We start from the raw sequence: 24,272 nt of genomic DNA, 5'->3' as shown, positions 1-24,272 counted from the left end.
GTGTCGCACAAGTCTATTGGCACTATTTTTCCAACAGCCTTTGCTCACTTCCGGTCTCTGTGTCACATTTTGGTAATTCTCACAATATTTCAAACTTTTTCATTATTAGTATATTTGTTATGGTGATCTGTGATCAGGGGTCTTTGATGTTGCAAAAAATATTATGACTCACTAATTACTCAGATGGTGATTATTGTTTTTTAGCAATAAAATATTTTTAATGAAATTATGTATATTTTTTAGACATAACATTATTTCATACTTCCCTGGTGGCTCAGACGGTAAAGCATCTGCCTGCAATGCGGGAGACCAGGGTTTGATCCCTGGGTTGGGAAGATCCCCTGGAGAAGGAATTGGCAACCCACTCCAGTACTCTCACCTGGAGAATTCCATGGACAGAGCAGCCTGGTGGGCTACAGTCCATGGGGTCGCAAAGAGTTGGACACGACTGAGAGACTTTCACTTTCTTTCTTTCATACTTAATAGATTAAGTAAAATGTGTACACCATTTTTATATGCATAGGAAAAATCATGGGACTTGTTTTATTATAATTGCTTTATTGTGGTGGATTGGAACTGAACCCATTATGTCTCTGTGGTTCACCAGTAATAATGTCCCTCTCTAATTGCTCATTCAATAAAATGACAAACTCTCTCTGAAGAAATCTATTACCACTTGAGATTCTTCTAGGTCTAGACATTATGTGTGAAACCCAACTAAAAATGACTAGGGACTAACAAACCAGACCATAATATCTCCAGTCTCCCTGATGAAAAACAAAAACCTATCACTTCATTGAGAAAGTAGAGTTAGTTAACAATGGTTCTAAAATCATTAAGATTAATATGTTCAAGAAAATAGAAAGAAAACAAAAGAAATGATAGAGAATTTCACTAGAGATCCACATCTCTGTAAAATAAAATAAACAAATGAAAAATACATGGATATCAACCAAAGCCAAGTGAGTGGACCCCATTTTCTCTGATGAGAGATCTGCACCCTTGAATAGCATATTAGCTTCACGTTAATGTTTTCTACCAATATATTCTTAGCATATGTCACAGAGAATAATAATAATAAAAAAGATTCTCTAAATAACAAAATTTCCACATACATGGGATGGGACATTTAAGAAGACGTCTTTTCACTAATGTTCAAATCAATTTGCAGATTTCAAATCAGTGAGGAATAAAACATAGGGCAAGAAAGATCTAACAAAGATGGCAAAGATATGGAACAACATGAAACATTATCTTGAATTTAAGTATTTATTAAGCAGATCTGGGCTGTAAATGGGAGAATCTCATCAGGGTATAGATTGAGGAAGATCTTTTTAGTTGATGTGAGAAAGTTAGCTATGATTCCAGGCAGGAATAGTGTTAAGTAGTCTGTCTTATCTTGCAGTTCAGCTTTCATTGTGGTCAAGGGCAGAGGCTGAGAGTTTCTCAAGCTCTCTCTTTATGGATGAATTTAAAACATAAGAGCAGGAATTTAAAGTTGAGGAAAAGAAAAAACAAACAAACAAACAAAAACAAAAACATGTCCAAGGTATCAGTTACTGAAATCATCCAAAAATCTCTAAAACAAAGGGAAATGGGGGAGCTGGCTTTTCATCTACCAGCGACTAGCAATGTGTTTAGTCAAGACTTCCATCTTTGAAATGGGTGCCTCTTTGAAGTGGATCCTGTCAATCAATCAAATTTTAGTCAGTTGCATTACAAAAAGAAAAAAAGAAGAAAGAAAAGCCAGCTGTCAGGGCTCATATTGCCTTCATATTTTTATAATTGAAGAAGGAAATGGCAAACCACTCTAGTACTCTTGCCTGGAGAATCCCATGGACAGAGGAGTCCAGCAGGCTATGGTCCACGGGGTCGTAAAGAGTCTGACAGGACTGGGGGGCTAACACTTTCACTTGAGAGGAAACAAGGAATTATTCCTTGAGTCAACATTCTGCTCAAGGTAGCAAGAGTAGTATCAAGGCAAATACATCCATTCAAAAAGAAAGTAGTCCAAATACTTACTGCTTCAGTTGGCACCATGTCTTCCTTTTAGAGAGATGTAAATCTTTACCATCTTATAACATTTCAATACCTATAGGGATATGTCTTCTTTCTCCTTCCTCTAACTTTATACTTCCTTCATCTTCCTTTCCTACAGTTTTGCTTTTTCTCAGCCCATTACCATTTGCATTTTATTAACAGATTATTAATTTAAGTTTATGATAAAAATTATATTTGTGTATGTTAACTGCTCAGTTGCATCTGACTCTTTGAGATCCTATAGACAGTAGCTCACCAGGCTCCTCTGTCCATGGAATTCTCCACGGAAGAATACTGGAGTGGGTTGCCACTCCTTTCTCTGGGGATCTTCCCAACTGAGGGATGGAACCTGAGTCTCCTGCATTCCGGGCAGATTCTGTACCTTCTGAGCCACCATGGAAGCCCCAGTTAAATTCAGTTTATGATAAGCTCAGTCAGCAAAGAATCTGTCTGCAATGCATAAGACCTGGATTCAATCCCTGGGTCAGGAAGATCCTCTGGAAAAGGAAATGGCAAACCACTCCAGGATTCTTGCCTGGAAAATCCCATGGACACAGAAGCCTGGCAGGCTACAGTCCATGTGATGCAAGAGTCAGACATGACCTAGTGACTAAACCACCACCATACTTAACTTACAAATTAACATGAGAATTTTAGTGTTTTGACTTACTAATTGCATAAATACATTATTTTTTTGCTTTTTAACAAATATTTTCAGTAGCATTGCTTTTGATAATTGTGAACTTCATCATTATTTATTGGACATTTTCCTCATGATCTTAGAAGAATTTTTGTTAATTTGTTTGACTTGTTTTTATCATTTTAAATTTACCAATGCTATTTATTCATATTTTTCATATAATAAATGTTGATATTTGGGGCTTTAATTTATGTTCCAAAATTTGCCAATATGTCTTATTATTTCTTAAGACATTTCTATGGATGCTTTTGACTTTTCATAGAGGCAATTGCATCCCATTTGCTAACAATGATAATCTTGTGTTTTGTTTCTATTTATTATTGTTCTTTAGTTTTGATTTCTCTTTTTGGACTGAGAGGAACATTCAGTACAATGCTGATTAGCTAATTTCAATTAGTAGTGATTGAAAGTATCCTAAGATCAAAACAACTACCAGTTGAATGAACTCATATGAAATTGTTAACTCTTAGAAATGCAGGTAAACACAGGAATGTGCTTTAAGAAAACAAGTTTGTGATTTGTTTTATTCTTCAGCAATAGCTCAATATTTCTACCTTTTTACATAAAACTTCCTATCACATTTTGAATTTGATATATGTCTTGTAAGCAGCATATAACACTATATTTTTAAAATATAATAAAATATCTTTAAGAATGATATTTAATCTGAGTGTGACTATCATATATTTGAACTACTTTCTACACAAAATATTGTCATTGTTTCTATTTGAATCTTTTCTTCTACTTTCTGACCTTTGTTCTATTGATAAAGTAAGATTGATTAGCTTTTAAAAAAAATTGCTTTGCTTTGGAAATTACAGATTCTTATTCTGTTAATTTAGTGTTAACTCTTCAAATTTCTTTGTTAGAAATCCAATATCAATTATAAGCCTTTTTTGTCTATTATTTCTTGCAGAGATCATGAAGGCAAAGATTAATATAATATTTGTCAAAACATCAGTAGCTAAAAATAAATATCTTATTTTCTTATACACTGGAAAAAGACTTTACTTACTGTCCTTCCTTAATTCCTGATAGTTTACCACTGTTAACTAAATATAGAAAAAGTTGACAATGGAAATTTTTTTCCTTTAGCAATTTGATTATATAATTGCTATCATTTCTGTCATATAGTTTTTCTAACAGGAATCTATGTTAGAGCTGAGCAAATTATTATTACTTTTAATGTATCCACCCATTTCTTTTGATTAATATTTTTTATCTTTATCTTTAAGGTTTAGCACTTTTAAATTGGCATATTTAAGTATATAATTGAATTTCTACTTCTTTCATCATGAGGGTCCACATATTTTTAACTTTAAAAAATTGCTGTACAATTTAATCTATCTATATATTGCTTGTTGATGCAATTTATTCCTAATTCTTCTGAATAGATTATATTCCATATCTAAGTGTTCTCACAGTATTTTAAAATTTTGACCTATCTGAACTTGGCTTGAATTAATGGATTTTCCATCTGGCTTGTTAAATCTCTCTTTGTGTCCAGTCTAAAAGTAATGCTATTAATTTTTCTTCGTATTGTTCTCTCTTTTGATCTGTATGTGTGTTTGTATATATACATATATATATGTCTTCACACATAATTAAATTATAAATATATGGATAATGTATATATGCTTAGTGTGTGTGTATATATATATATATATATAACTAAATATAAATTTATAATATAGCTTTGTATACATTTTATATATTTAATACCTATATTTTAATATATGTCTTATGTATACATGATATACTGGAGAAGGAAATGGCAGCCTACTCCCTGTTTTCTTGCCTGGAGAATCCCATGGACAGAGGAGCTCGATGGTCTACAGTCCATGGGGGTGCAAGAATCGGACATGACTTAGCAACTGAGCACGCATGCATGCATGCATACATGATATATACATGTGCATAGTATATATAAAATGAAAGTTTAACATCTGCTTATAGCTTTATACAGTTATGTATATAACACTATATATATTTTCATATAACTTTATATACTTTTTATCTATGAGAAAACTATAGCTTTATTTTGATAAAGATTTTTAAATTATATTTATGCAAACATTTAATTTCACTGTCTCATTTCATATAACTTCTTAGTCTTTTTCAGAAGATGTTACTATTTTTTAAATTTTTAAAATGCTAAACATTAAAACATTAATATTCAGTTTTTCTGTTCATTTATATATTTTGCATTATTCAGAGTTAATTCATTTTCTCATTATCTTATTATCTACTATCTTAATATTTTGATTCTCAGACTTATCAATATAATATGCATTTCTCTGTGCCTAACTTTTGAAACAGCTTTTTCTCTGCAGTAACTCTTTGCCATAAAACAGTTTTGGAGATGCCACTAAACTGATGATTTCCTGATCACTCATCCTGACTTGGAGGCTCTGTCTGTTTTCTGTTGTTCCTCTCAGCTATAAGCAGTGGGCACAGAAAAATAATGGTATTAAATTTTTCTTCTAGATTTCTCTGTCTTCTGATGGCATGTAAATGTCTACTAACTCACAGAATGCAATGCTCAAGCTGTAGGCCTAGATTTGGCGACTCTTACTTTCTTTGTTTTTGTTCTGGTTGTTGTCCTAAGAGCTGTTTATATACCCATGAATATATATATATATATATATATATATATATTCATTGTGGTATGGGTATTCTAAGACTCTGAGAGTCCCTTGGACTGCAAGGAGATCAAATCAGTAAATCCTAAGGGAAGTCAACCCTGAATATTCATTGGAAGAACTGTCACTGAACCTGAAGCTCCAATGCTCTGGACGCATGATGAGAAGAGCTGACTCGTTGGAAAAGATCTAGTGCTGGGAAAGTTTGAAGGCGGGGGGAGAAGAGGGAGACAGAGGATGAGATGGTTAGAGAGCATTACCTATTCAATGTACATGAAACTAAGCAAACTCCAGGACATAGTGGGGGACAGAGGAGCCTGGCAGGCTACAGTCCACAGGGTCACAAAGAGCTGGACATGACTTAGCTACTGTCCTGTCCTACTGTTTGTGAGCCCATGGACTATACAGTCCATGGAATTCTCCGGGCCAGAATACTGGAGTGAGTAGCTGTTCCCTTCTCCAGGGGATCTTCCCAATACAGGGATTGAACCCAGGTCCCCGCATTGCAGGTGGATTCTTTCCCAGGTGAGCCACAAGGGAGGCCCACAATAAATCCCATATTAAATTTCATCTTTATAAATTATTATCCATAACTGCTCTCGGTTTGGAGGAAAAAGTCATCTTAACTCTAATACTTTGACACAGAGTGTCATTTATTCCCCAATGCTACAAAGTAAATAATTCAAACCACAACTTAATAGATGTAAGAATAGGTTGAGAGAAGTTGGGTGGCTTGTCTAACTAGCATAAACAAAACTGTTTGCTCAAGCACATGTATTTCTTGCTGTATTAGCATCTCTTCTTTTTTTTTCCTTCAGAATCTTGTTGCTTTTTTTATCCAAAATAAATTATTGGTGCTATTTATAATTTCATCAACTCCCAAATATGTTTAAAATAAATTAAATCCATTTAAAAAATAAATTGCATCTTTACCCCTACACAACTGTCTGTAGGTATCACATATTTGATATGGCATAGATGATTTAAAACATTAATATACATGGTTAAAATAAATGTTAAAACATTTACATTGGCATTATAAACATTTCATAAGTGTGTATATATTTGAGGGGGGTTTCTTCAATGTGAGTTAAAAGGACTGGTAACATTGTCATATAACTGAACTGAGATCTTTTGAATATATTCATTAATTAAATTGAAAAATGTCAGATGTAATAATCTTGAATAAAGGACTTTTAATCACTAATGTGGGTTTAAACAAGTAAAACTCTCTTGTTTTTCTAAAATACTTTGGGGATTATTTATGTTAAATAGCTTGACTATAACACATCATTAAATCTAAGTCAATTTTTATTTATATCATCACACTAAAATTACTTTTAAAATGTATAATAAAATGTTATTGGAATGGAAAAATTCAACTGAAATATAAATATGCTTCCTAAATATGGATTTCTAAATATGGCAGATTTCAATCTACTAAGGCAGAAAGTTTAATGTTCTCTAAATATGCAATTATTTGAATATGGACAATATGAATTTATTTTTACATATTTAGCATAGTTAATTATAATAAATACATTTGGGATTTTGGGGTGAGATATACATATGTAAACAAATATACAATAGTCAATTAATATGATTTGTCATACACAAACATGGATAAGTATGTATTGCCATAAGTAGAGCTGACCACAGGGATATTGTAAATGAGAACAAACAAGTTTGGTATTTTTGGATGAATTTTGCAACAGCCACATGCACAATTTAGTATCCCTATTATAATAACTTAAAGAAGCTTGGGATAATGGGTAAACTGTTCACTGGGTTGTCAGGGATTTCTTTTGAATTTGAAAATGTTTCTCCATGAAGACTACAGAGAAGAAGTCAACTGTTTACTCCAAAATGTTATGTGTCACTATTTCTTTCACGTGATTCAGAGGCAATTGTTAAACCCTAAATAATAGCATATTCAGATAAATGTGATCAAAAACAGTTATGACAAGAAAGTTGATGCCAATTAGAACACTGTACATATTGAATAACTTGCTGCTTCCCTTTCATACAGAAGAATAAATTTTATCCAACAAGGGAATCTAAATCTTGGTAAATCTTCTCTAGTTATAATGGTGTTATTTTTCTTCTGCACAATAGAGAAGGTTAAACAAAAATAATTCAAAAAACTCTACAATGCTCTGTAATTATGCATATTTTAGAAAAGGAGTCATAATAACAAGAGGAAATATAATTTGTACATCACATCCTGATAGCCTGGCTAATGCAAGATGATTTCAAACATCGCATTTCCTTTCCTAACTGTCCTTAGGACATATTTTTCATTTTTTCTAATTTAAATTTTTCTACCTTGTAGCAGTTTTAGCAGCTCTCATAAACATGTTTGTCAGCTAAGATTTCTCTTAAAATTTGCCCAAGAGCATATTACGTGTACATTTCTTGTTTAAAGGGATGCTTCTGAATAAACTCAATGGAAGTTATTTGTACATATGGCTCAATTTTAAATACAAGCTATTCACAGATCATAACACATTAACGTCAAACTGACTTTGAATGTTGATTTGCAAGCTGTTCATGGGTTGATCAGAATCGAGCAAAGCTGCTCAGCCCTACTCCATAGCAAGTCAAAGCAGATATCACAAAGATATAAAAATATATGAATGCATGTTCACCTTCATTATCTTTCAGAGTGAAGTTTGGGTTTACAGACAGATGTTCATCAAGAAAGAAATTAAACCTTGGTCCATTGGCAAAATCGTCTTTATCAGTGGCACTGATGGTATGAATAACCTAAAGAAAAAACAAAATTAACAGTAAATTTAATTTAGCTCTTCCCTTGATTTCAATTATAACATTTCAATATCCAACGTGAGTGTTTTCAAATTCTTATTCTAATGACAGAATTAACTAATTTGCTTTCCCTTGCATTAGACTTTAAGAAATGTAGTATGGCATGCTTTACAATCATTCACGATTTTTTTTTTTCTGGAATGGCACAAATATTTAATGTGTGTGTGTGTTTTCCTTTATTACCCACAGTACCTTGGGGCCAATTAATTGTAAGGCTTTGTGCGAACACCTGTTTGGGGAGACATAAAGTATTGTTTGTACAAATACAAATATCCCAGTGTTGATGTAGAACAGCCTTTCAGTACATGTTGGGCTCAGTCAGAAAACACAAAGGCACTAGAGTCATAATTTTTGTTTCAGGAGACCTTTGAGATCATGATCTAGACCCTGAATTTTAGAGATGAGGACTCTGAGTCCCAAAAGAAATGTGATGTGCCTCAAATCTGTAAAATAGTGACAGAAGTAAAACTAAACCACTCAGAGCTTTACGATATATTTTTCATCCCTGGTGGTTGAGAGAAAGCAATGCCAAAATTTGGACTTTATGCACTTTAAGGAACAGAGAAAGTTAGAATACATAAATACAATATTCCAGGTAGCTTAAAAGCAATACACACATTCCAATATTTATACTCATCACAACCTTTAAAAACAATATTTGAAACAAATAAAATATTTTCCTTTTGAAAAAAAATAGTATCCTAAAGCTTAGGCATTCTTGTTGCAGTGTTTCTGTAGAGAAACTGAAAACAGACAGAGGGGAAGTAGAGCCAGAAAAATAGTATTTTCTGCATGTGAAATATAGTACTTGCATTTCAAAAACTGACATGGTTACTAAGAATATTTTACCCATTTTCATTCACGCCATTTCAATATTTTACAAATGAAACAAACCACCAATATGCATCAGAATTAAAAGATAAATTCCTCACCAAGTACTGAGCCCAATATTTGCGAGGGAGAAGCAGAGAAATATCGAAGTAGTGAGAATGAGTGGTCATCGAAGTAGTGAGAATGAGTGGTCAGAAGAAGTAGGACCAGAAGAGGATGTACTTTCATGGAGTGAAAGTGAACAAAGGATACAGAAGTGATTAACTTCTTCCATGTAGTTCCAAGGGTCACTCCTTATATTCTTTTCCATCACCACTCAGCCCGTATTTTCTCAGCAAGAGATCCTGGTAAAAGTTCCCCACCCCAGCCCCCCAAACACACACACACATATTCTATCCTTCTTCTCTTCATTATTTCACTCCATATTACCGTATCATTTATATATGAACTGAACATTTACAAAATTGCTGATTTTTTTTCCCTCACTTGAAGTACAACTAGTCTCTAGACAGAATTTTGTTGTTGTTGTTATTGCCTTCTGACTATAAATAGAATACATTTATGGATAATCAGAAGGAAATGTGATGATTTTTCTCAAGTGCAGGAAAAGTTCTATAGTTTATTGTTGATGTTTGGTCCTGTCATGTCTGACTCTTTGCAACTCCACTGACTGTAGCACGCCAGACTTCCCTGTCCTTCACCACCTCCCAGAGTTGCTCAAACTAATGTTCATTGTGTCAGGGATGCCATCCAACTATCTCATCCTCTGTTGCCCCCTTCTGCTCCTTCCCTCAATCTTTCCCAGCATCAGGGTCTTTTTCAATGAGTTGGCTCTTTGCATCAGGTGGCCAACATATTAGAGCTTCAGTTTAAGCATCAGTCCTTACAGTGAAGATTCAAGGTTAATTTCCTTTAGGATCGACTGGTTTGATCTCCTTGATTACCAAGAGACTTTCAAAAGTCTTATCCAGCACCACAATTAGAAAACATCAATTCTTCAGTGCTCAACCTACTTTATGGTAGAGCTCTCACATCCATACATGACTGCTGGAAATGCCATAGCTTTGACTATATGGGCCTTTGTCCTCAAAGTAATGTCTCTATTTTTTATTTTGTCTCTGCTTTTTAACACACTGTGTAGGTTTGTCATAGTTTTTCTTCCGAGGAGCAAACATCTTTTTATTTTGTAGCTGCCATCACATTCACTGTCCATACTGATTTTTGAGTCCAAAAAAATAAATTTGGTCACTGTTTCCATTGTTTCCCCATCTATTTGCCATGAAGTGATAGGACCGAATGCCATGAACTTAGTTTTTTGAATGTTGAGTTTTAAGTCAGCTTTTTCGCTCTCCTCTTTCACCCTCATCAAGAGACCTTCCCTCTTTGCTTTTTGTCATTAGAGTGGTATCATTTGCATATCTGAAGTTATTGGTATTTCTCCCGGCAAGCTTACTTCCTGTTTGTGCTTCATCCAGCCCAGCATTTCACATGATGTATTCTGCATATAGGTTAAATAAGCAGGGTGACAATATACAGCCTTTCCCAATTTGGAACCAGTGCACTGTTCCACGTCCAGTTCTAACTGGTCCTTCTTGACTGGCATACAGATTTCTTAGGAGGCAGGTCAGGAGGTCTGGTATTTCCATCTCTTTAAGAATTTTCCACAGTTCGTTGTTATCCACACAGTTAAAGACTTTAGTGTAGTCAAGTTTAGTTTAGAATGTGCAGATTCTAAAAACACAACTGCAGTTTCTACACATTAGTTACTTAGTATCAAGTGGAAATAAAATGTCATATTTTCAGGGATAGGTAGAACAAATATAGTCAACCCTTCATATCCATGGTTCTGAGTCTGTGATTCACCCACCATGGACCAAAAATGTTTTTAAAAAATTCAGAAACTTCCAAAAAGTGAAACTGCCACGCAGTGGCAACTATTTAGATTGTCTTTATGTTGTAATTACAACTATGTACATGATATATACATTGTATCATATATTGTAATTATCAGAGATGATTTTAAAATATATAGAAGGATATGTGAAATTTATATGCAAATACTACACCACTGATATAAAGTATTTAAGCAATTATGGATTTTGGTATCCCAGGAGGAGAAGGGGGATGTTGGAATCAGTTGCCCACAGAAATAGTATAAATTTCTGGGGACAGCTGTGTAAATTTTTTGAGGGGAGAAATAAATGTTTTCCCACCCCTGTTCTTCATTCATTATGATTCTCAGATGGGCAATATTATTTTCTCAATGTTACCTCATAATTAGCTGACATACTTGCAAGTTTATCTCTTATCTTAGAAAGCAATTTTGTAGGGAGTTGGTAAAGAACAATTAACTTAAATAAACTGAGCTGTTATATGTTTATTGCTATCACTTCTTTGAAACAATTTTCTCCTTTCAAAGTTAATTTATAAGTTTTTTTAAATTCTTAAAATATTTTTACAAACACGACCCTATTCAATTTGTTAAACATTGGTATAATTCATATTATAGTATATTTATGCTTTCTTCTATTAATTTTAAAATATAAATCTTCCCATTTTATTCAGGTAATTTCAAATCTCAGTTTACCAGGAAGTTCACATAGAGCAAATCTGTTTTCCTCAGAAAGGGTTCAAGGTCTCATCTACATAATAAATGATAATTTGGTTCACACATTTTGTTTAAGAGTGAACCATACATCTTGAACTTCTGTAGAAGTGCTGGATATGCATCTGTACTTAAATATTTTTCCATAATACTTTTGAAAGATGCTTCCAAAAATCTAGTATGTTGGTCTTTTTTTTAATCTAGCACTCCTAGATATTCTCTTGATGAGAGAAACCATATTTAGTTTCTCTATTGGCTATTTTATTATTAACTTTTTCTCTTTCAATAGGAAATGAGATTTCCATTTGTTTCCTTAGACATTTTTAGAAAACATACTTGCAATTTATACACGTTTCTGATTTTTAGGAGATTTAAACTTCTGGCAGATATCTAGGTAATTGTTATGTCACTTTTATCAATATTTTCTACAATTTTCTCAGACTTACTGATTTATCTACTCTGTGCTACCTGTGTGCTCTCTGTTTGTGCAACTGGTTGGTGATGTATGATCCATAAAAATTTATTTTCTGACTCTCATACCTTCTAACTGAACTCAAATGTTTTCTTATCACTTGCACATTATATATTAAGTGTGTAAAGTGTTTGATTACTTTGAAAGACCTGAGATTTACTCTAACAAAAGGAGAAAAATTCAAATTGATGAGTTGTATTTATAAATACTTATTAGAATTTTTTGATAATGCCCATGAATAAGGATACACTTTTGGTAGAAACTAATTAAAACCAATTTTATATTTCTTTTATTAAATAAATGTATCCCCTTGTTTGGGCTTCTCTAGTGGTTCAGATGGCAAAAATTCTGCCTGCAGTGCAAGTAGACCTAGGTTCAATCCCCTGGAATAGGAAATGGCTAACCACTCCTGTATTCTTGCCTGGAGAATTCCATGGACAGAGGAGTCTGGTGGGCTATGGTCCATGGGGTCGCAAAGAGGTGGACACAACTGAGCAACAAACACTTTCACTTTCAATCCCCTTGTTTACATATGTTTAAAACATATTAAATCTATTACTTCTAGAGTATTTTATTAGGAAAAATAGTGCCAGAAATTTATACAAATAACATAGTTTTCTATTTGGGAAATGTGCTAACTCCATTTAAAACTTAAATAAAAATGAAGAAAAAATTCTATGGAATGCATTGCATATTCTTTAAATTAATTGAGTTTGCTTTACAATATGATCTTAAATGATCATTGAAAATAATACCAACTTTTGTTACTTAGTTGAAGTTTAACTTTGACAAGAAGTTTTACTATTAATAATTGGATATTTTGTGGGCAGAGGTTGTTTTATGTAATGAAATATTTTCTTTTATATGTTATGTTTTCTAAGTTTACTTCTAAAAAGAAAAAATACAGAGGAAAAATTCAATATGAATAAGATAGAAAGAATTCCCTTTGCTATTTTTCAAAATTTCTAGTTATTGGCATGTCTTAAGTATTTTGAATTCACTCTACTTTGAGGAGTGATTTAAAATTTCATGCATCCATGATTTTCTTTTTAATAATTTTTCATAAAACATACACAAAATATTTTTTCCAGAGCAGGAAAATATATTAACTCAGAGAAATATATTGTTGAAATTTATATTGATACCTGCTTGACCAGAACTCTACTATTACATGTGGTTTGAACCTCTACTTTCAGAAAAGACTAGTCTCTGTCATAGCCACATACTGTTATATTTAAATGTACAACATCCATAATAGAAGTGCCTGCAATTCTAAAAGCAATTTTCACAGAAAGAGGAACTGTTGCAATACAATTACACTTAGGAAAACCTATTTCACAAATCATTATTTGAATAGTTTCATATTCCAACTCTGCCTCAAAATATATAGTTTCTCCAGAAATGCTACAACACTAAGATTAAGTGAACCAAAGACTGTAAAATTAAATAACAGAAAGATTAACATTTATCTCTATAATGGGTTACTCATAGAACTGAATGGGTAATGATTTGTTTAAATACAGGTGTAACAAACAATACTTTAAACATGATGTTTTTATCCCCTCAATGAAAAGTCTAAATTCATTCTGGTAAAAGAACTGGAAAAACCTCAGACACAATAAAGAATTACTTCCTTAGAGTGACAACTAAAATCATGTGATACTGTGATACTAAAGATAGCAATTGTATTAAATGTGAATATAGTACTTAAAGAATGCAAAGTAATCACATAACTTAATTAAAATATATTAGAACATAATCCTCAATGGTGAAAAATTGAAAGCATTTCCCCTAAAGTCAGGAAAAAGACAAGGGTGCCCACTCTCACCACTACTATTCAACATAGTTTTGGAAGTTTTGGCCACAGCAATCAGAGCAGAAAAAGAAGTGAAAGGAATACAGATTGGAAAAGAAGAGGTAAAACTCTCACCGTTTGCATATGACATGATCCTCTAGATAGAAAACCCTAAAGACTCCACCAGAAAATTACTAGAGCTAATAAATGAATATAGTAAAATCAATGAATATAGTATTTACAAGATATAAAATTAACAGAGAAATCCCTTGCATTCCTATACACTGAGAAAACAGAAAGAGAAATTAAGGAAACAAGTCCATTCACCACTGCAACAAAAAGAATAAAATACTTAGGAATATATCTACCTAAAGAATCAAAAGACCTATACATAGAAAACTATAAAACACTGATGAAAGAAATCAAAGAGGACACCAACAAATGTAGAAATATACCATGTTCATGGATTGTGAGAATCAATACAGTGAAAATGAGTACACTATCCAAACCAATCTATAGATTCAATGCAATCCCTATCAAGCTAACAACGGTATTTTTCACAGAACTAGAAAAAAATAATCTTACAATTTGTATGGAAATACAAAAAACTTTGAATAGCCAAAGCAATCTTGAGAAAGAAGAATGGAACTGGAGGAATCAACCTGCCGGACTTCAGGCTCTACTACAAAGCCACAGTCATCAAGACAGTATGGTACTGGCACAAAGAAATATAGATCAGTGGAACAAAATAGAAAGCCCAGAGATAAATCCATGCACCTATGGGCACCTTATCTTTGACAAAGGAGGCAAGGATACACAATGGAGAAAAGACAATCTCTTTAACAAGTGGTGCTGGGAAAACTGGTCAACCACTTGTAAAAGAATGAAACTAGAACACTTTCTAACACCACACACAAAAATAAACTCAAAATGGATTAAAGACCTAATGTATGACCAGAAACTACAAAATTCCTAGAGGAAAACATAGGCAAAACACTCTTCAACGTAAATCACAGCAGTATCCTCTATGACCCACCTCCCAGAATATTGGAAATAAAAGCAAAAATAAACAAATGGGACCTAATGAAACTTAAAAGCTTTTGCACAACAAAGGAAACTATAAGCAAGGTGAAAAGACACCCTTCAGAATGGGAGAAAATAATAGCAAATGAAGCAACTGACAAAGAGTAAATCCCAAAAATATAGAATCAACTCCTGCAGCTCAATTCCAGAAAAATAAATGACCCAATCAAAAAATGGGCCAAAGAACTAAACAGACATTTCTCCGAAGAAGACATACAGATGGCTAACAAATACATGAAAAGATGCTCAACATCACTCATTATCAGAGAAATGCAAATCAAAACCACAATGAGGTACCATTTTACGCTAGTCAGAATGGTTGCTATCCAAAAGTCTACAAGCAATAAATGCTGGAGAGGGTGTGGAGAAAGCGGACCCCTCTTATACTGTTGGTGGGAATGCAAACTAGTACAGCCACTATGGAGAACAATGTGGAGATTCCTTAAAAAACTGGAAATAGAACTGCCATATGACCCAGCAGTCACACCACTGGGAATACACACTGACGAAATCAGAATTGAGAGAGACAAGTGTACCCCAATGTTCATCACAGAACTATTTATAATAGCCAGGACATGCAAGCAACCTAGATGCCCATCAGCAGATGAATGGATAAGAAAGCTGTGGTACATATACATAATGGAATATTACTCAGCCATTTAAAAGAATATATTTGAATCAGTTCTAATGAGGTGGATGAAACTTGAGCCTATTATACAGAGTGAAGTAAGCCAGAAAGAAAAACACCAATACAGTATACTTACGCATATATATGGATTTTAGAAAGATGGTAATGATAACCCTGTATGCGACAGCAAAAGACACAGATGTATAGAACAGTCTTTTTGACTCTGTGGTAGAGGGAGAGGGTGGGATGATTTGGAAGAATGACATTGAAACATGTATATTATCATATGTGAAACGAATCGCCAGTCCAGGTTTGATGCATGAGACAGGGTGCTTGGGGCTGTTTCACTGGGATGACCCAGAGGGATGGGATGGGGAGGGTGGTGGGAGGGGGGTTCAGGATGGGGAACACATGTATACCTGTGGCAGATTCATGTCAATGTATGGCAAAACCACTACATATTATAAAGTAATTAGCCTCCAATTAAAATAAATAAATTTATATTAAAAAATATTAGAACTTTGGGGTGCCAAGTCTAGCAATTACTTCTCAAAAATAATAACAGTTATATGAAGAAAAAGGGCTTCCCAGGTGGCACTAGAGCTAAAGAACATGACTGCCAATGCAGGAGACATGAGATGCAGGCTCGATCCCCAGGTTGGGAAGATCCCCTGGAGAGGAAATGGCAACCCACTCCAGTATTCTTGCCTGGAGAATACCATGGACAGAGGAACCTGGAGGGCTACAGTCCAAAGGGTTGAAAAGAGTCAGACATGATTGAAGCGACTTAGCACACATATGAAGATAATAAATATATAAATGGTTGATGGGATTCACAAAAGAGTTTGCCATAAATTTAGTCATCTCTGAAAAACAGAATAGCTTTTCTTTAAGGAGAACATTGCTCAGCTGCTTAGTTGTGTATGACAATTTGCGACCCCATGAACAGCAACATGCCAGGCTTCCTTGTCCCTCCCCACCAGGCTTCCCTGTCCCTCAGCATCTCCCAGAGCTTGCTCAAACTCATGTCCATTGACTCGGTGAAGCCATCCAAACATCTTGTTCTCTGTCATCCCCTTCTCCTCTTGCCCTCAATTTTTCCCAGCATCAGGGTCTTTTCTAATGAGTCGGTTCCGCATCAGGTGGCCAAAGTTTTGGAGCTTCAGCTTCAGCATCAGTCCTTCCAATGAATATTCAGGGCTGTTTTCCTTAGGATTGACTGGCTTGATCTCCTTGCAGTCCAAGGGACTCTCAAAAGTCTTCTACAACACCACAGCTCAAAAGCATCAGTTCTTCGGCGCTCAGCCTTCTTTATGGTGGAACTGTCACATCAATACATGACTACTGGAAAAACCAAAGCTTTGACTACACAGACTTTTTTCAGCAAAGTATGATGTCTCTGCTTTTTAATACCCTGTCTAGGTTTGTCATTGATTTTCTTCCAAGGAGCAAGCATCTTTTAATTTCATGGCTGCAGTCACTGTCTGCAGTGATTTTGGAACCCAAGAAAATAAAGTCTGTCACTGGTCTCATTCTTTCCCCATATATTTGCCATGAAGTGATGGGATTGGACGCCATGATCTTCGTTTTTGGAATATTGAGTTTTAAGCCAGCTTTCTCTCTCCTCTTTCAACTTAATCAAGAGGCTCTTTAGTTCTGCTGTGCTTTCTCCCATTAGGGTGGTGTTATCTGCATATCTGAGGTTACTGATATTTTTTCCTCACAGTCCTGATTCCAGCCTGGACTTCATCCATCCTGGAATTTCACATGATATACTCTGCATATAAGTTGAAAAAGCAGGGTGACAATATACAGCCTTGACTTACTCCTTTCCCCAATTTTGAATTAGTCCGTACTTCCATATCTGGTCCTAACTGTTGCTTCTTGACCTGCATACAGATTTCTTGTGAGGCAGGTAAGGTGGTCTGGTATTCTCATATCTTTAAGATTTTCCCACAGTTTGTTATGAACCACACAGTCAAAAGCTTAGTGCAATCAATGAAGCATAAGTAGATGTTTTTCTGTAATTCTCATACTTTTTTGATGATCCAGTGGATGTTGGCAATTCGATCTCTGGTTCCTCTGCCTTTTCTAAATCTTGCTTGCACATCTGTAAACTCTCAGTTCATGTACAGTTGAAGCCTAGCTTGGAAGATTTTGAGTATGACCTTGCTAGCATGTGAAATAAGTGCAATTGTGAGGTAGTTTGAGCACTCTTTGCCATTGCCTTTCCATGGGGTTGGAATGGAAACTGACCTTTTCCAGTCCTGTGATCACTGCTGAGTTGTCCAATCTGCTGACATATTGAGTGAAGCACTTTCACGGCAATATCTTTGAGGACTTGAAATAGCTCAACTGGAATTCCATCACCTCCACTATTTTTTTTTTTTCCCCACAGAGATAGGCCCACTTGACTTTGCACTCCAAGATGTCTGGCTCTAAGCGAGTGGTGATCGCACCATCGTGTTTATCCAGGTCATTAAGATCTTTTTTGTATAGTTTTTGTGTATATTCTTGCCATCTCTTCTTAATGTCTTCTGCCTCTGTTAGGTCCATACCTTTTCAGTGCTTTATTAAGGTATTTCATATTTAAACAGAGAAGGCAATAGCACCCCACTCCAGTGCTCTTACCTGGAAAATTCCACGGATGGCAGAGCCTGGTAGGCTGCAGTCCACGGGGTCGCTAAGAGTCAGACATGGCTGACCAACTTCACATGCATTTTTCACTTTCATGCATTGGAGAAGGAAATGGCAACCCACTCCAGTGTTCTTGCCTGGAGAATCGCAGGGATAGGGGAGCCTGGTGGGCTTCTGTCTATGGGGTTGCACAGAGTTGGACATGACTGAAGCAACTTAGCAGCAGCAGCATATTTAAAGGAATTTGAATCTTGTCTAGGCCTATACTCATAGAATCCCAACTGTTTGAATTCTATAGATATTTGGATTCTAGAGATGAAGAGAGCATTTGCCAACAACACATAAAATCATTTCTTAAAAAGGCTACTGAGTTTGCGTGGTCAGTGTGGACAGTGAAACAGCAAGACTCAGGATAACAAACAACGTGACATGAAGAGTGGCATGACTAGTGATAATGTCTGAGTGAATGAACTCATGAGCGATTAGTGGACAACATGAGAGGTCAACGGAAAATCTCAAGGTCCTATGCCAGTATGAAGAGAGTTCAAGCCAGAAAACAGACTGGCATTTCTGATTACAGAGAACACATATATATCCATAGGGGAAGCATTAACTGATCTAAGATCAAGGGCTGAGTATCTTCAGCTCTAAAATTCAGTGATTTCACTTACAAATACAAAGCTGGCACTTATGAGCTGCTCCTAATACAAGATCACATTTATCCTTGAAGTTTTGAAATTACCTTTAAGTAAAAGTTATTAATTAATTAAAACAAATTCAAAAAAGAAATAATCCAAATGAAAACACCTACGAATAGGTGATGATTTTGACTCCTTATGTCACATGTCAAATGATTCAAGTTAGAATTCTCTGAATTACCTAGGAGCCAAAAATCTAAGATTCAGTGGAGGAAATGTCTTATGCTTACTAAAAGATGTAATTTATAGATGAGGCAATTGAAACCTAAGAAAAGCAATAATTATAGATATTTTATGTTCTTAATGTGATATTAAATGGCATAGTATTTTAAGTTTCATTTTCTAATCATTTCAGATATAAAGAAAAAGTAGAAATAAATTTATATTGACCTATGTTTAACAGAATTATCAATGTCATTCACAAATTCAGTTGGACTTCCTAGGTGACTCAGTGGTAAAGAATCTGTCTGCCACAGCAGGAGATGTGGGTTTGCTCTCTGGGTCATAAGATCCCTTAGAAATTGAAATGGCTACCCACTCCAGTATTCTTGCCTAGGAAATGCCATGGACAGAGGAGTCTGGTGGGCTATAGTCCATGGGGTCACAACAATAGCAATGTAGTAGTATTACCACTACTATTAGTAGCAATGTTATTAATAATGAGTATTTAACTTTATCAAAATATTTGGCTTCATCTATCAAAATGAGTTTTAATTTTTCTCCTTTCCAATTTAAAGTATTATTTTTTCTGGATTCTCTTTGACAATATTTTGTCTATAATATTTCTATGTTCATGAAAGAGCATATAATTCAAATTATATTCTTCGAAGTTTTGATTTCAAACTTTTGTCATCAGTATAAAATGAGTAAAAAAACTGATTGCCTTTTTTTCTTTTTTGATATAGTATATTTTGATTATAATTCCACTGAAATAGTTTCAATTTTTATTACTTCATTGGCTCATGCTTATTTAGAAATGACTGAAATTTTGGTGGAATTTTTCTAATAATATTTTTGAATTAGTATTTAACGTTATTTTATTGTAATAAAATGAAGTCAATTATTGACAATTACTAAAACTTTCTTTGTGGTGCTGAATATGGAAAATTTTTGGTCAGTATTTATGTAAAATTTTAACCAATGCAATTTAAATTTGTTCACTGCAATATTCTGTATGTATTAAACAGTAAAGTTTGGTTAATTGTGGTGCTCAAAATTTTAGCTTAATACCTACTAAAATTTTATGTCATTATTCTATCAGTTTCTCATAAAAGCATACTAAAATGCATAATATAATAATAGGCCTGTATATTTTTCTTTATTTGTCTATCCATTTTTGCTTTACTTATTTTGAAGAAATTTTGATAAGTATATAAAATTTAAAATTGTTTCTATCTACTGCATTGACCCTTTTTATCCCAATAAGTATGCTTCTGTATATTACTAATATTTCCTGGGATAATTTGTATCTTTGTATATGTGTGTGTGTGTAGTTGGGTGAGTATGTATGTGGCAATTATGCAAGTAATTCCATGATTTTTCTTTCAAGCTTTTTATTATATTGACTATTATCTCATAAACAACATTAAATTGACATTTTTTCTTACCTATTATGAGAATAGATATTTTAAAAGTATTTTGGCTATGTTATTTTAATATAAATGCTGAAATATACTTCTTAAAGTTTACATTATTTAATTTAATTTTATTTTTCTACATCATGAGAAAAACTGGGCTGGATGAAGCACAAGCTGGAATCAAGATTGCTGGGAGAAATATCAGTAACCTCAGATATGCAGATGACACCATCCTTATGGCAGAAAGCAAAGAACTGAAGAGTCTCTTGATGAAAGTGAAAGAGGAGAGTGAAACAGTTGGCTTAAAGCTCAACATTCAGAAAACTAAAATCATGGTATAAGGTCCCATCACTTCATGGCAAATAGATGGGGAAACAGTGGAAAAGTGGTTGACTTTATTTGGGGGAGCTCCAAAATCACTGCAGATGGAGATTGCAGCCATGAAATTAAAATATGCTTGCTCCTTGGAAGAAAAGTTATGACCAAACTAGACAGCATATTAAAAAGCAAAGACATTACTTTGCCAAGAAAGGTCTGTTTAGTCAAAGCTATGGTTTTTCCAGTAGTCATGTATGGATGTGAGAGTTGGACTATAAAGAAAGCTGAGAGCAAAAGTATTGATACCTTTGAACTGTGGTATTGGAGAAGACTCTGAGAGTCCCTTGGACTGCAAGGAGATCCAACCAGTCCATCCTAAAGGAAATCAGTCCTGAATATTCATTGGAATGACTGATGTCGAAGCTGAAACTCCAAAACCCTGGCCACCTGATGCGAAGAACTGACTCATTGGGAAAGACCCCAATGCTGGGAAAGATTGAAAGCAGGAAGAGATGTGGACAACAGAGGATGAGATGGTTGGATGTCATCACTGACTCAATGGACATGAGTTTGAGTAAACCCCGGGAGCTAATGATGGGCAGGGAGGCCTGGCATGCTGCAGTCCATAAGGTCGCAAAAAGTCAGACACGACTAAGTGACTAAACGGAACTGGACTCATTCTATATTTATTATCTTATTTATTTTTTTAAATTACCATGATTCTACCCAGCTATTATAATTTTATGTACTAAACCTTTCCCTTTTATTTTGCCTATCTTTTGTTAAAAAATAAAACTATATCTCAAGAGCAAATATGAAAATTTGTCACTTTAACTTTCAGCTTTAAAAAATTCACAGAATTTTCTGGGTTGTTTTGGAAATATTAAATTGGTTACAGATTTCATATTTTATTAGGATTACATCTTATTTTTGAATATTCCCTTCTATAATCCTTTAAAATAGATCCTATATAAAAATCATTTCCCTCTATCTTTGTATTGTAAAATATGAAGAAAGCAAAATAAAGCCACAAGCAGTAATATTGTCAGTGAGCAAATTATTTAAACAAATGAATATTTTAATTAATTTCAGTTCAGTTCAGTTGCTCAGTCGTGTTCGATTCTTTGTGACCCCATGAACCACAGCATGCCAGGCCTCCCTGTCCATCACCAACACCCAAAGTTTACTCAAACTCATGTCCATTTAGTGGGAGATGCCATCTTTTCCAATGAGTCAGTTCTTCGCATCAGTTGGCCAAAGTATTGGAATTTCAATTTCAATATCAGTCCTTCCAATGAATATTCAGGACTGAGTTCCTTTAGGATGGACTGGTTGGATCTTCTTGCTGTCCAAAGGACTCACAATAGTCTTCTCCAACAGCACAGTTCAAAAGCATCAATTCTTCAGTGCTCAGCTTTCTTTATAGTCCAGCTCTCACATCCATACATGACTACTGGTAAAACCATAGCTTTAACTAGATGGACCTTTGTTAGCCAAGTAATGTCTCTGCTCTTTATTATGCTATCTAGGTTAGTCATAACTTTTCTTCCAAGGAGCAAGAGTCTTTTAATTTCATGGTTGCAGTCACCATCTGCAGTGATTTTTGGAGCCCATGAAGTGATGAGACCCGATGCCATGATCTTAGTTTTCTGAAAGCTGAGTTTTAAGTCAACTTTTTATCTCTCCTCTTCACTTTCATAAAGAGGCTCTTTAGTCCTTAAATTTTAATTAATGTAGTAAAGATCAAAAATAAAACTTTAAAATCACTTTATTTAGGAATATTTTAAATTCTAATTTCTATTATGTTGTTGGTTACACAGACTTTTACTATTTTGTCACTTAAAGTTACAGCTTTCATTCTTGACACATACAATCTATTATAATTTAGTAGTTTATCAATTACCCCAAATTTAAAGAGTTTTAAAGGGGCTATTTACTTACAAATAATTTAACATTACCAATATAATTATAAATTAATTTGGTCTTTAAGAATTCTTGCCACATCAAACTGCCTATTTGATTATCTTCCCTTCCCCCCTTCAAAAAAAGAAACAAATCACTAGTATGCTTATTATGGTAAGAAACTTTCTCTCTTTCTCTCTCTCTCTCTCTTTTTGGTCTAAATAAGAACTCTTGTTATCGTTATTTTTGAGGAATATTTTTGGGAGAAAAAGAATTTACCATTGCCAGATATGATCTTCTGGCTCTTGGGAATTATCTTCCCTTAGGGAGGGATTTTATTCTTCCTGATTAAATAATCAGCTTTTAAAATTGTCCTTTAGAAAGTTTTGAGTATTCTTTTTATATTCTACATGCTAATCCTTCACTGGATAAATGGTTTGCAAATATATTTTTTCACTCTATGATTTTACTTTTCATCCTCTTAACGGTCTTTCAGAAAACAGAAATGCTTAATTTTGATCAAGTCAAATTTACTGACTTTTCAATTATGCTTTTGATGTCATCTTAAGACCTCTGCCTGGCATTACATTCATTTTTTTCTTAACAGTATAATGTCTCTTTTCTCTTGATATTTTAACTTTATTTTTGATATTTTATTTCAATTTATCTAGGTAAAGTTATTTTTAGAAACAGTTGCTCAGTTTTTTGTTTTTCTCTGTTTCTTGAATTCTTGACTTGGATGTTTGTCAACAGTATGGAAAATTTTGCAGTCATGATTGCCTCAAATATTACTTCTGCCCAGCTTTCTTTTTTAATATCCTTCTGAGAATTGATTAATTTGTATATTAGATCTACATGTTCTATATTTTTCTTATTCTTATTTATACTTTATACCTTCTTGTCTTTCCATTCTTTAACATGAATATTTTAATCTAATCTAACTTGCAGTTCTCTACTTGTACTATTTTCTTATCAGCTATGTCTAATCTGATGCTATTACCAAAATTGAAATCCCATATTAAATGAGTTTTTTTAAATCTAAATTTTCTATTTGAATGTTTATAATTTTCCTCTTCAATTGTATGTGTATAATATACACTAATAAAATAATTTTAGGATGTGTGAATCAATTTATAGCATTATTGAAGTGTGATTTGGTAAGTAAATCATTTTATATATGTACCACAAAACTCTGTTTTTTTTTTCACATGGTGAAATGGGGAAAAAAAACAAAAAATTAAGCACAAGAAGTGATAATCTTAATATATTGCTAAGAGTGAAACAGATAACCTGTTAATACCTAAAAATAATATAATTTTTAGTCATTTTGTTCTCACTCATATTTTCTAACTTTCCTGTGAGAAATAGACATGAGAAAACTTTATGTAAGCTCTATATAGAGTCCTGCATTTATACATATGTAAATATCTCCCCTAGAGATATTAAAAACATATAAGCAATGATTATTTTAACAAGCCATACCTGATTGTCCTCATACACAAATACACAAGTCAACAG

At 33.9% G+C, this 24,272-nt stretch overlaps 1 protein-coding gene across 6 annotated transcripts in view; it reads right to left on the bottom strand.

The window, feature by feature from the left end:
* CDH18 (cadherin 18) overlaps positions 1–24,272 on the bottom strand; it is a 1,183,249-nt gene that overhangs the window by 25,884 nt on the left and 1,133,093 nt on the right. For all 6 annotated transcript variants that reach the window (XM_043488846.1, XM_043488845.1, XM_043488848.1 and 3 more), the window contains one exon: positions 8,031–8,148. In XM_043488846.1, coding sequence (XP_043344781.1) covers positions 8,031–8,148 — 118 coding nt within the window. The remainder of the gene's footprint in view (positions 1–8,030; positions 8,149–24,272) is intronic.

Source organism: Cervus canadensis, chromosome 16 (assembly GCF_019320065.1).
Source record: "Cervus canadensis isolate Bull #8, Minnesota chromosome 16, ASM1932006v1, whole genome shotgun sequence".
In the NCBI taxonomy this organism is placed as follows: domain Eukaryota; kingdom Metazoa; phylum Chordata; class Mammalia; order Artiodactyla; family Cervidae; genus Cervus; species Cervus canadensis.
The sequence above is the reverse complement of the archived record's forward strand: the minus strand, read 5'-3'. Positions and strand labels throughout refer to the sequence as shown.